General features: G+C 45.5%; 1 protein-coding gene across 1 annotated transcript in view; it reads right to left on the bottom strand.

Annotated features, from left to right (window-relative positions):
- LOC144119314 (fatty acid synthase-like) overlaps positions 1–12643 on the bottom strand; it is a 120867-nt gene that overhangs the window by 66290 nt on the left and 41934 nt on the right. The window contains exon 13 of the mRNA XM_077651975.1: positions 10788–11004. Within this exon, the coding sequence (XP_077508101.1) occupies positions 10788–11004 (217 nt within the window). The remainder of the gene's footprint in view (positions 1–10787; positions 11005–12643) is intronic.

Here is a 12643-nt window from a genome sequence, read left to right as displayed (position 1 = left end):
TGTGGTGATCAACGCACACTATAATCTAGCGGTTACCTTTGGACGAGCGGGGAAACGGGCCGAGCAGATCGAGTCCAACTTGTTCATATGGCGTGCTTGGAGGTGGCAAAGGATGCAGGCGTCCAGGCGGAGAAGTCATGGGAAGCTTGAACCGCTGACACTGCACGCAGGTGGCCACGTAACGCTGAACCATGTGACGCATTTTTGGCCAGTAAAAACGTTCTTTGATGCGGTTAAGGGTCCTGGCAAACCCCAAGTGCCCAGCCGTGACGTCATCGTGCATTGCCTGCAGAACAGAGGAGTACAGAGTAGCCGGAACGACGAGGAGAAAGCGCGCACCTCCAGGCGAGTAATTCGCTCTGTAGAGTAAACCATCGCGAACGCAGAAAGGGCTTGCGGATGTCGGGTCACGGGCTTCGGCAAAAAGCGGCGCCAAGTGCTGATCCTTGCGTTGTTCCATCTGGAAAGTGCCAAGATCTGGAAACTCTTGGGAAACGGCAGCGAGATAGTCATCGAAGTTTTCATCATCGGAAGTAGTAACCGTGAGCGGCAGCCGCGAGAGGCAATCTGCGTCGGCGTGTTGGCGGTCACTTTTGTAAGACACTTTGAAGTTAAACTCTTGGAGGCGTAACGCCCAGCGGGCCAACCGACCGCAGGGGTCGCGTAGATTGACCAGCCAGCACAGAGAGTGATGGTCTGTGACGACTGTAAAAGCACGTCCATAAAGGTACGAACGAAACCGTTGTACGCCGAAAACAACGGCGAGACACTCTTGCTCTGTTACAGTGTAATTGCGTTCCGACTTGCTGAGGGTGCGATTTGCATAAGCGACAACGTGTTGATTGCCCTCATGGCGTTGGATAAGCACAGCACCCACGCCGATGCCGCTGGCGTCAGTGTGGAGTTCAGTCGGTGCTGTCGGGCAGAAATGACGCAATATTGGCCGCGAGGTGAGTAGAAACTTGAGCTGCCGAAACGCGGAGTCGCATTCGGGAGTCCAGTGGAAAGGGGTGTCTTTCTGCAGGAGACTTGTAAGCGGGTAGGCTAAATCAGAAAACTTGGGAACGAAACGCCGAAAATATGAGCAAAGTCCTAGGAAACTCCTGAGCTCTTTCACTGATTTGGGTTCTTTGACACTGCTTACAGCTTCAACCTTCTGCGGGTCGGGTCTGAGGCCATCCTTGTCAACGAGGTGACCAAGCACAGTAATTTGGCGTTCACCGAAGCGACACTTCTTCGAGTTCAGCACGAGGCCCGCTCTCTCTATGCAGTCTAGGACAATGGCTAAGCGGCTGTTATGTTCGGCGAAGGTCCTACCAAAAATAACAACATTGTCCAGATAACACATGCAAACTTGCCACTTCAGGCCACGTAAAAGCGTATCCATAAATCGTTCAAAAGTGGCAGGAGCGTTGCAAAGGCCGAAAGGCATAACATTAAATTCATACAACCCGTCAGGTGTCACGAATGCTGTCTTCTCTTTGTCTTGCGGGTGCATCGGGATCTGCCAGTACCCGGACCGTAGATCCACCGAGGAAAAGTAGGAGGCTGAGTGGAGGCAGTCAATGGCATCATCAACGCGCGGGAGCGGGTAAACATCCTTCTTTGTGACAGTGTTAAGCCGGTGGTAGTCGACACAAAATCGCCAAGTGCCATCTTTCTTTTTGACAAGGATCACTGGAGCAGCCCACGGGCTTGAAGATTCCTGAATGATGCCGCGGTGCAACATGTCACGGACTTGTTCATCGATTATCTGACGTTCGGAAGGCGAGACGCGGTATGGCTTCTGGAGAATCGGCTGTGATCCAGTATTGATCATGTGATGGGTACGGGAAGCTGGAATGGGCGGTGGTTGGTCGCGACCAAAGTCAAACACGTCCGCATGCTTCATAAGAACGGCCACTAGTACCTGGCGGTCGCTAGTGGGTAGGGATTTGTTGACCATGGCTAGGAATTGAGAGTCGCTCAGATCGCGGCGTCTAGTTGGACGAGACACGTTGTCAGTGATCGCGGCAACTGGTACAGAAAAACGTTCTTCAAAGCCAGCAAGTTTTAAACCACATGGCAATACTGCAGGTTCGTTGGAATGATTGACAGTCCAAAGAGTGGCATGGCCCTTGGTCACATGGACGACGCTGCGGGGTACTAGCACACTTTTCTTTGCACAGTTAAGGGAACAAGGTTCCACCACAGCATCGAAGGCATCAGAAATCGTGCTCGAGGACACAACGGGAACGAATATGGCAGACATTGCTGGAACGACGGTATCTTCAGAGACAGAAAACACTTGGGCAACCACTGGCGAGTCTTCTATGAGAGCTGACCGAAGGCCAGGACTTAACGATATGCCACCACTGCGGAAGTCGAGAGTAGCGCCGCACTGGTGCAAAAAGTCAATACCGAGGATGATGTCATGCGTAGAACGAGGGAGCACCGTGAATTCAGTTCGGAACATGTGGCCAGCGATCACTACATTCACAAAACAAATACCAATCAGAACCAATGATTCTCCCCCTACACCCCGGAATATAACAGCACGATCCCAAGCGAACATTATTTTACGACCCAGACGGTTCTTGAAAGTTGAACTCATCACTGACACCGTGGCACCAGTGTCCACTAAGGCCATGACGCAAATACCGTCCACTAAAACTTCAAGGCGGTTCCTTAACATAACAATGGGCAGAGGAATTGGCACTATCGATGATCCGGCGACCGCACCTCCATCGGCCGCACACGCTAGTTTCCCGGGGACGATGGGGAACGACGTTGGGGGGAAGGCGAGCGGCGAGAGCGGTGCGGAGGTGGAGTCAGACTTCGGTCAGAGGCAGGGGAGTCGTTCCGTGGTGGCGCGTAACTGGATGGGCGCTGAGACGATGTGAAGACACGGTCATGAACAGGCGCATTGGAACTCAGGCGAGGGTTCGACCATTGGCGCTGGGAGCGGGAAAACTGGCCCCGGCGACGGCAGAATCTAGAGATGTGACCGATCATACCACAGCGGTAACAAAGTGGTGGGTCGGGGGGGGCACTCGGGATAACACTCCTCGTAGCCAGTGTCGAAACGACCATCGTACTCCGGCTGCCGCAGGTGGCGTTGCGGAGGAGCTGGCGCCCTGGGGCCGGGGCGGGTGATCCGGGGAGCGTCGCTGTAATCAATGCGAGTAGCACTGGTAGGGGCATGGGCAGACAAACTCCAAGGGGAGGAGCGGTAGGCGGGAGCCGCCTGCAGAGAACAGCTCCCATACGGGACCTCACTGCGGCGCGCAAGATCTTGATGCCGGGAGAGTTCGTCACGCACGATTTGACGAATGACGTCAGGGAGAGTCGCCGCATTCACAGGCTCGTGGAAATCCACGCTGGCGACGGTGGTGACGTTAGGCAGGCGACCGAACTTGGGAGTAATTCGACGCAGTTTTAGAGCTTCAATGGTGCGGCAGTGCTTGATGATATCCGTGGCCGAGTCTAAATTTTCTTTACTAATAAGAAAGCTGTAGACGTCCTCTGCGATGCCCTTGAGGAGATGACCAACGCGATCTTCGTCGGACATACTGGGATTAACGACTTTGCACAGCTTCAAGACCTCTTCTATGTAAGTCGTGCAGGTCTCTCCAGGCACTTGCGCTCTCTGAAGCAAAGACTGCTCAGCGCATTTTCGTTTGGCAACAGTATCCCCGAAGCAGCTGCGGAGCTCTCCCATGAAGCGGTCCCAACTTGTTATTGGAGCCTCATGGTTTTCGAACCAATTTAGCGCGGTGCCATCGAGAAAGAAGACGACATTGGCCAGCTGAAGAGTGGCATCCCAGCCGTTGTATTTGCTCACCCGCTTGTAATTGGTGAGCCAATCATCCACGTCTTCGCCAGCCTTCCCGGAAAACGTCCGCGGCTCACGGTAGTGCTGCCAAGCGGGCGTTGCGGCGCCGGTCGGACGTGCGTCGGCTTCCTTGGGCATTTGCACGGGCAACGGTGGCAATCCGGCGATTCTTCGGCTGCAGCGGTTGCGAGAGGGGTCCGTGGTGATCGACCCAGCACCCCCACCACACTGTTACAGGTTCTATTTACAAATAATATTTACAAGGCAGGTCGAGAGGAGCCTGGTGCGCCGGCGGCAGGATACTTGACTTTCTCTTCTACTTCCAGCCGCCGCACGTCTTCTTTATTCCTCAGAGCCCATGCGCAGCACGTGACGATATAAACAAACACGTCTTTTCGTTGTCTCCATGTGAATGCGTGGTCTGCCGTGAATAAAACCTTTGATCTTGAGTACCTCTTTAATGAATTAAAGTAAATAAGTTTTAAGTTTCTATGATTACGGAAACCTGGTACTCCTGTGATGAAGTAATTAATATGACCGGGTACAACTAGTTTTTCATGAACAGATCATTAACTCGTGGTGGCAGTGTTTGTGCATTATTAAAAAGTGTATAAATTGTGACCTATTAGCAAGGTTTTGTAGTGTCACTTCTGACAACGAAATGGTTTGCTTAAATTTTGACCGTACTATTATTGCAGTTTGTTACCGTCCTCCTGATGGCTGCACTGCAGAATTCTTTTCTTTCGTTGGCACACTTTTGAATTTTGTGAACTCGGTGTCGAATTTTGTGAACAACTTCAGTGTCGTTCTAGGCGGCGATTTTAATATAAATCTGCTTTCCGATAGCAGTACAGCAAAAGATTTTATTTTGCTGATCTCCGCAAATGGCTGCATTAACACAATTGATACGCCAACAAGACTTACTATGCATACAGAATAAGTAGTTTACCTGTTTATTACTAATTTTGATGAAAAGAGCATTGTGTCCACTGTTTTTAATTACGATCTTAGTGACCATTTCCCAATACTGCTAGTTGTGAAATCACGTATGAAGAAAATACCAGCACGTGCTTGCTTTTATTAAGCGATGACTGAGAAAAACCTTGCTTCGTTCAGACAGGCTGTTTCAGATATAACCTGGTCTGACGTGCTCTCAATGACAGACGTGGAAGCCGCTTATAATAGCTTTCTTGACAAATTTAAAGCACTGTGCACCGAAAATTTTTCGTAGAAGGCGCACGTAGCACCTCGGAAAGGACGCAATGAGTGGATGACGTCATTTCGACTACATAGTCATAATATAATTTTGGCAAAACTGTTCGACCAGGCTTCAGGTGTCATGTTCATGTGCTTCTTGCGTCATATCTTGCACACCGCTTTAAGTTTGTAAGTATTGATAGCTGTATATCCTCAGTAAAAAAGTAACTGCTGGCGTATTTCAGGGAAGTATCCTTAGACCGCTTTTTTTAATCTATATATAAATTATATCGTTAATCAATGCCTGCATGCGAAGTGTGTTATGTATGCAGGTGACGTGTCACTGTTCTGATCAAGCGTATGTGAAGATGTGATAAACGAGGCAAATAGGACACTCAGTACACTCCATCAATGGTCCTTTAATACTAAAGCTGTTTTATTGAAACCAAAAACATTTATCTACCATGCGGTCTTAAGCTAGGTTTGGAAACGGTAGAGGTTGTAGACATTATTGAGATATTAGGGGTGCATTTCAACAGCCAGCTAAGCTGGGATAATCATGTTAACGCTGTCACTAATAAGCTTTCTCATTAAGCGGCACCGCCACTTACTTCCATGGAAAATTAAGCTTCTCCTATATAATTAGCTCTCTATGTCCCAAGTAAACTATACGCACTTAGTTTGGGGAACAACTACAGGCACCAATAGAAATAAGATTTACGGTTTACAGAAGATGGCTGTACGTGCAATACTGAACGTCGGTTCTAATATTAGCACATGCGATTTATTCCGCCAGTTCACTGCCCTGAAAGTATCTGAAATGTATAATTTTAGGTTGGTTGAAAGATATAAAAAGGACATAAAATGTAAATTACTTGCGTGACACGACACACCTTTCGCTAAATGTACAAGTTTACCCTAGCAGACCAGCGAACAGTGGTATTTTCCAACATGCCGCGCAATATATGGTACATATAGCCTAGCGAACACGTTGGCCCGGCTTTTAAATAAGTTTCATGATGCAAAAGTTAATGTATCACGAGCATGCCGCAAAGATATACAGGATATATGTGCTACTTTTTAGATTTTACCATGCTTTCACTCTTTTTTTTTATCTGTTTCGTTCCATAAAGTGTTGACCTAATTTGAATAACCAGACTTGTGTTTTTATTAAGTATATTTTCTGTTGCTTTTCTTATTAGAATTTTTTGTGTGCGCTTCATCTCTTATTGTTTTTTTCTTACGATGCGCCAACCGTTCTTGACAACCATTGTTTGCAGTTTGCGGCGTTACTTGTGTACATAATTTGCATGTTGCCTGCTGTCCAGCTATGAAGGAGCCGAGCGGAATGTCAAGCCGCAATTTCTGGCTTTTCTTCCCTCGACCCTCACCATGTGTACATGGGAAATCAGTTGAATTGAAAAAAAAATATAGCGCGTCATCCTCACCAGATGGTGTTCCATCCAACGTTTGATAACGTGATGCTAATTCACATCACAGATGACTGGAGATCTTACTCGTTGCAGGTGCAGTATGTTGCTTATGGTCACCGTTCTCAAGCACCGTGCACGAAGGAGCAAGTTGCCTAAGTAAGCACCCACGAACGCCCCTTACACAGTGCCATCTGTTGAATCACAGGCACAGCCCTGGCGCTTCTTCTCTGCTCCTTTCCCCTTTAGGAACTGCTCAGCTTTCCATCTAGTTCTCTTCGAGTGTTAGTCAAAGTTCGCCACTAAACGGGCCATAACAGCTTGGTTGTAAGCACACCGGCAGCTGAGAAATTCAAATATTCTGCTCGAGCAGGGTTCGTGCAACTCACGCATCTGGGCTTCTTCATGGTCTGCGCGCTGTGCAGTGTCTGCCATTTGTGCCGGAAAATGCTTGTTTTCAAGCTCTAATGACTGGTAAACATTGAGCAAGAACTGTAATGCGACCAAGTCTGCAGTAAACGTTGGTTATCGTATTTCCTATTTTAGCTGCGCGCGATCATTCCGCTGTTGCGCCATTGTACTCGCAGAAATGTTATAAGCGGCATCGCTGTAAATTCTTTAAGGTGTTACGTTAAGACTCCGTAAGATTTCCCTGTCCAGTCAGAGCTCTGTCCAGCCGTTCAACCGCTCATCGCCCTGTCCTACTCCTGCGCTTTTGTATTGATGCTCTTATGGTTTCCAAATCGCCAAGAGTACCTCACAACCCGGGAAGAGCGCAATAGTAGCTGCTCTGTTTAGAAAAACAAGTGCTTTGCTGAGAAACATTTTATTGGGAAATTGAAGGCTGTCAACATAAAACCTGAGTGCAGTTTCCAAATTTTCTTTTTTGGCAATGCATTTCGAGATATTTAACATTAAATATACGCATTTTTAGATGATAAATTTGGCTTCCCGCAATCGACAATTTTAAAATGGCGCCACTCGCATGTCTAATGTACCACATACGGAAGCAGTTCGTCTATTTTATGCGGTAGAAGCAGTTAACTAGATTTGGGCAACAACACTACGGCCTGAGACCGCATTTTAAAAATGCTCATTGCGGGAAGCCAAATTTACGTGTTAAAGATCTGTATTTTTTTACGTTAAATATTTCGAAATGCATTTCCGAAAAAGAGTTTAAAAACTTGATTCAGCTTCTACGTAGACATCCATCAATTTCTTAATATAATGTGGGCCCATGAAACCAAAGGCGACAAGTTGATTAGTTTATTTTTGTTAATTATTCACTTAATCACTGAACTCTATCAGGTGCATAATGTGCGCCTTGCAGTACAATCCACCTGCACGAACCGCACCGACGTATCTCTAGCAGAATCCAGCGTAGTGGCTAGCGCATAAGGAAGACGCTCACAGAAGGTAGGTAGACAAGATGCACGCTTGACGCTAGCCGCTATGTGGGATTCTAGCAGCTAAATAGCCGAATTAAGACCTTGGCAGTCTTTCGCAGAGTAAAAAACCCATGTGTTCCGCCCACATTCAGGCTACCGCAGACGTCAGGGCTGCAGATGAATATCGTTTGGAATAAGATGTCTTTCCACGGCTGAAGGCCGCCACGAAGTTCAATGCCACGCAGTCGGAAAACCACTTATGGGGCGCGCAGACACAGTACGTGTTTGTGATGGTGTGCGTGTTGGCGTGCGCGCACGCGCATGTTTGTGTGTGCGCGCGATACCAAGCGTGCACAGGTCTCCTCGTTAGTGCGTGTGCGGACGTGTGTATGTGCGCAAATAAATCAATGACATGTGCTTCAACAAATCTCTGTTACAAGTGGACTTCTCTACGACCAGAGCGTTGAGGGGCACAATTGATATCGCATGTTGTGTGCAATGCAGAAGTAAACATGGAGTTTAAAATGGGGCCCATTTGAATGGCCCTGAAATGATGTGCAGCCGTATCAGTTGCTTAGGTTTACAACCACAATTTAGGCTCCAAACTAGTTCAATACGCTGAGAACTTTTTTTTACTGCAAGCTTCTTTTCTAAAGAAAATCCACAGTGTAACGTTTCGGCTGCAGTACGCCTTGAGTGACGCCTTACGGTGTTTCTCGGTAGACATTTGTTTTTGCTAATGCAGATCTTAGCTTCTGCAGAGTAGTATTATTTAAAGCCATTTAAAATTTCTACCTATATTAAGGCGGTGCCACAGAATTTGGTGTTAACAAGTAGAGCGCGTCATTAAAAAATCTTTAATTTAGGCCAGGAGTTATCAAGGTGTGCAATGAAGGTCTTCAATAAATTTATGTTGTCGCATGCACGGAGAGAATTTCGGGCTTTCAGTTTTCCTTGAAATATTCTGAATATTATATTTAAAGCTTTGCCGGCATGCCACAAAATAATTTTTTTTTTTACAGTCAGAAGTAACCTGGCTGTAAATAATGCTCTATAGACGTAGAGAAAACTCTGAGGTGCCTGCTCCAACTCTTTGTTAATGGTACTCAGTCAAGTAGGAAACCTCTCTCTATCCATTTCAACGTTCGTGGAGTTTTTTTTGGTCCTGCTAGGAGGATTCTAGTAGCCACCACCGGAGAAAATATCCTTTCCTAAAAAGCATGCCCGCTAATTATGGGCACAAAATGCAGGTGAACCACACAAAGGCATTCGATGTAGAAAAATTCAAAGGAAGGAATAAATCTGTTTAGTAAGATGATTTCTCTGGAAATAACAATTGCTTAAAAAGGCACCCATAGCTTTTCCTGTGCATTCAAGGCAGCAAGGACAGCGACTGTAATATGAGGGGTGGTTAGAAATAAGTGAAAAGAACTGTGTGGCGACTGGATAACTAGCAGAAATAAAAACCAATATTCGAATGTCTAGCTAAAACTTTAGAACACACAAATGAAACCTCAGATGTTAAGTGAGTAACATATTGAGGCACGGTTGGATAGAAAATAAGTAAAAAATTAAAAATGCACATTACACATTGGTATACTTTGCTGACATCGGTATGATTTTTGATGTGCAGGACTACGGCATGCATGAAAAAATAACGTTCTTGAGGAATGTGTCGACAGTGGCTAACCTTCAGAAAGTATGTATGCTGAGGAACGCGGTAGTAATACATTCTTGATAAAGCCACAGGAGCGCAAGTACACCGGCTAAAAGGTAATTGCAGGTAATTCATCACACTATTTGGAGCAACATTATTTCTGGGGCACTTATAGCACAAAGTGTGAGTAGCAGTGGAACCAATGCTTATTGTATGGAATGGAATTCCTTGGTATCTTTTATTTAAAGCACGAGGAACGGATAGAATGAACTTTGTCACGTTCTACACAACAGTCTTTGGTTACTGATCCTATAGCGCAGCTTAGTAGAATATGCTGAACAAAGTGGAAGAAAGCTATGCTTTCCAAACATTGCTTTTTCTCTTCGTATTCAAGGAACGATTGCTCCGGCAGTTCTTTCCTAAAGGGTTTGTACTTTTATTTATATTCTGGCCATTCGACCCCTTTCCCTATGAAACAGAATGTCCGCCACACCAAACGGTTGTAAATTTTTTACATCAAGAAACATCACGCGATTTTCGATAACTAGGCAGCTTCTCTGAACTCGGAATATGGGGGAATTGCGATTGCGGATGCAAGACATCCTACATTGAGCTTTCCTCTTTCTAATCCTCGAGAATAGACACAAAGTACGGCGCTAGAAAAGCCGCCGTTTGTCAAACGCAGTTTTCTGAGTGGTGGCAGTAAAGTAATAGCCAGAAACGTAATTTCTCTCCTTTTATTTGTTACTGGATTAAGACTCTAGAAAGTGAAGTGTCTTATTGATGCTGTGCGCAAAAAGAAGAGTGACTTGTCATGTTACAGGCTTACATGCACAGGCGGGTTACACGTGAAGGGTGCTCAATAAGTAATGCGCGTGAATTTGAAAGCAAAATTCTCAGCAAATTGGGCCGATATTATGGCAAAGTGAGTTAGTTTATATTTTTCACGCTTATTCAACTTCGACTTCAGGAAATGGATGCCCTCAGGAGAGAAGAAAAAAGGAGAGTGAAGAAGAAGGTCGTCGGTGGCATTATTATGATTTTACATAAATTACAGAAAGAAAATGCGTTCTGCTTCTTTTATACTCTAAAGAACAAAGGAATAATTTATTTCAATGCTCGATAATGCAATAAGGAAGAATATTGTTCGTAAGAAAAAAAAAACATTCCAATTATCTGTTGTATGAGACTCAATGGCACGAAGTTAAGACTACAACACATGTGAATGACTCTGTGATCCTTATATAAAAAATATTTGTCGTACACATTCGCGACAGTAAATGCAAACAAACTGAACTTACTGCTCCTGAGCAAGACGGTGGCTCTGTGGAAGGTGAGATCTTCTAATACAACTGGCATCTTGTCGAATGGTTTGTCGGCGCGTTTTGCCAAGAATTTCCAGGCTAACACGATGTACCCAGTGGCAGGGAACAGCACACGTCCATCAATTTGATGACCAGATAAGTAAGCATCTCTCTCGTTGGTCTCCATGTCCACCTCCACAATTTCTTCCGATGACTGCATAAGAACGAGATGTCAGTACCCGCCTGTCCAACTCTTAAAAAACTTGCTTCGAATGGCTCAGTTTTCCTCACATTCTCGAAAACCATGTCATTAGGGCGGTAGATATATAGTTTTTCAAGTCATTTGTCTCGTATTAAAATGCACGCTTATGAAAAATACAGCCAATATTGAAGCACTTTGCTACATTGGGAAGTGAATAAATATCAATGATATCAAACGCAAGGACTTAAGCGATCATAAAGCATAAAGAACAAAGAGTGCTGATTAGAGGGAAACGGCATTTCACTTCTACATTTACCGATTTGATGCAGACATTTCTGGCTATTGGACAGAAATGTGATGTGGTCGAATAACAACTGACAGGAATTCTTTGATTGTATTCCGCGGTAGAGAAATTGGCGTTTTTTTAGCAGGAACTTCACCCGAAATTTCTGTACGAGCTATGTACCAAACAATTCTGGGCAAAGGCATTTTTTAACAGGAATGTGCTCATGATGTAAGAATAACATGAGGACGACTCAGCACTGCCACGTTTCGTCGTAATCGGTGGAGGCTAGAGCGCGACTCTTCGGCTGACGCTTAATAATTAGTAAATTAGTAAAGCTTAAAAACTATTCAAGACAAATTAGCTACTTTATAACCTTTTTGTGTCAGGAATAAAATGTCAATGCGGAACTTGTAGATAGCCTTAAAAAAACATTATTTACTTAAACTAGCTTTTCTTAGCGGCCATAAAAGAAATATAATACGATACAAGAGCTTCCAAGTGGGAAAGCTTCACCTTCAACGTCGCTACACGTGTTTCAGAGAATAAAACTGCCTTTTGTCCGCAGTTCTCCACGACCAGGCTTTCTTTGCTTGTGCGCTGGGCAGGAGGTATGCTCCAACCGATATCACGCGGTGGCTTTAAATAAAGTTGCTTAAATGATTCCAAGGGGCAAACACTTCACCTGTGCTTCGTCCAAGACGATCTACGACTTCTAAATTGACGCTGATTCTCGAAGCCAATATTTGAAAAGGCGATTGTTCATTGCTAATTAGTTATCTTTGGAGAAATATGAAAATAATGTAAACAATGCCACGCAACACAGGAGATTGCTCAGTTGGTTTTAGTGCGCTAGGAAGCAAAGCCTTTTTTTGAAAGATTGGCTACCTTTAGCTAGGGCATCTGGTATAAGCTCGCTATGGTAGCAGAGCTGCGCATTATTTTTCCTTGCTATGCTATCTATTAGACAAATTCAATTAGACGAATGCTCCAAAGCATCCGTGTAGTGTATTGAAGACGTCGCCTCACAAAAACATTGAACACGACTGAAGCGGAAGCTTAGGTGGCTAACCTACTTTTTTTCGTGACCTGACATCGTTCTTTGTGTCTAAACATCTGTGTGCACGGGGTGTACATCCGACCACGGGGAAGAGCTTCGCGTGATCGCGTTATCTTATGTTAGCGCACCCCGCATCCCAACACGTGAGAGTGAGCGCGAGGCACATACAAGAGATGAACACATGACCTGCTACTGCACCACCACCACCCACTCCCAAATGGCAAACGACACGTAAACAGCTGCGCTGTATGCAAGCTAAGATACCGAGCGCATGCGCCGATACTGAAAATGGCAGCGTGGCCTTGTGT

Source organism: Amblyomma americanum, chromosome 2 (assembly GCF_052857255.1).
Source record: "Amblyomma americanum isolate KBUSLIRL-KWMA chromosome 2, ASM5285725v1, whole genome shotgun sequence".
NCBI lineage: Eukaryota > Metazoa > Arthropoda > Arachnida > Ixodida > Ixodidae > Amblyomma > Amblyomma americanum.
Note: the sequence above shows the minus strand (reverse complement) of the source record. Positions and strands in the feature narration are given on the sequence as shown.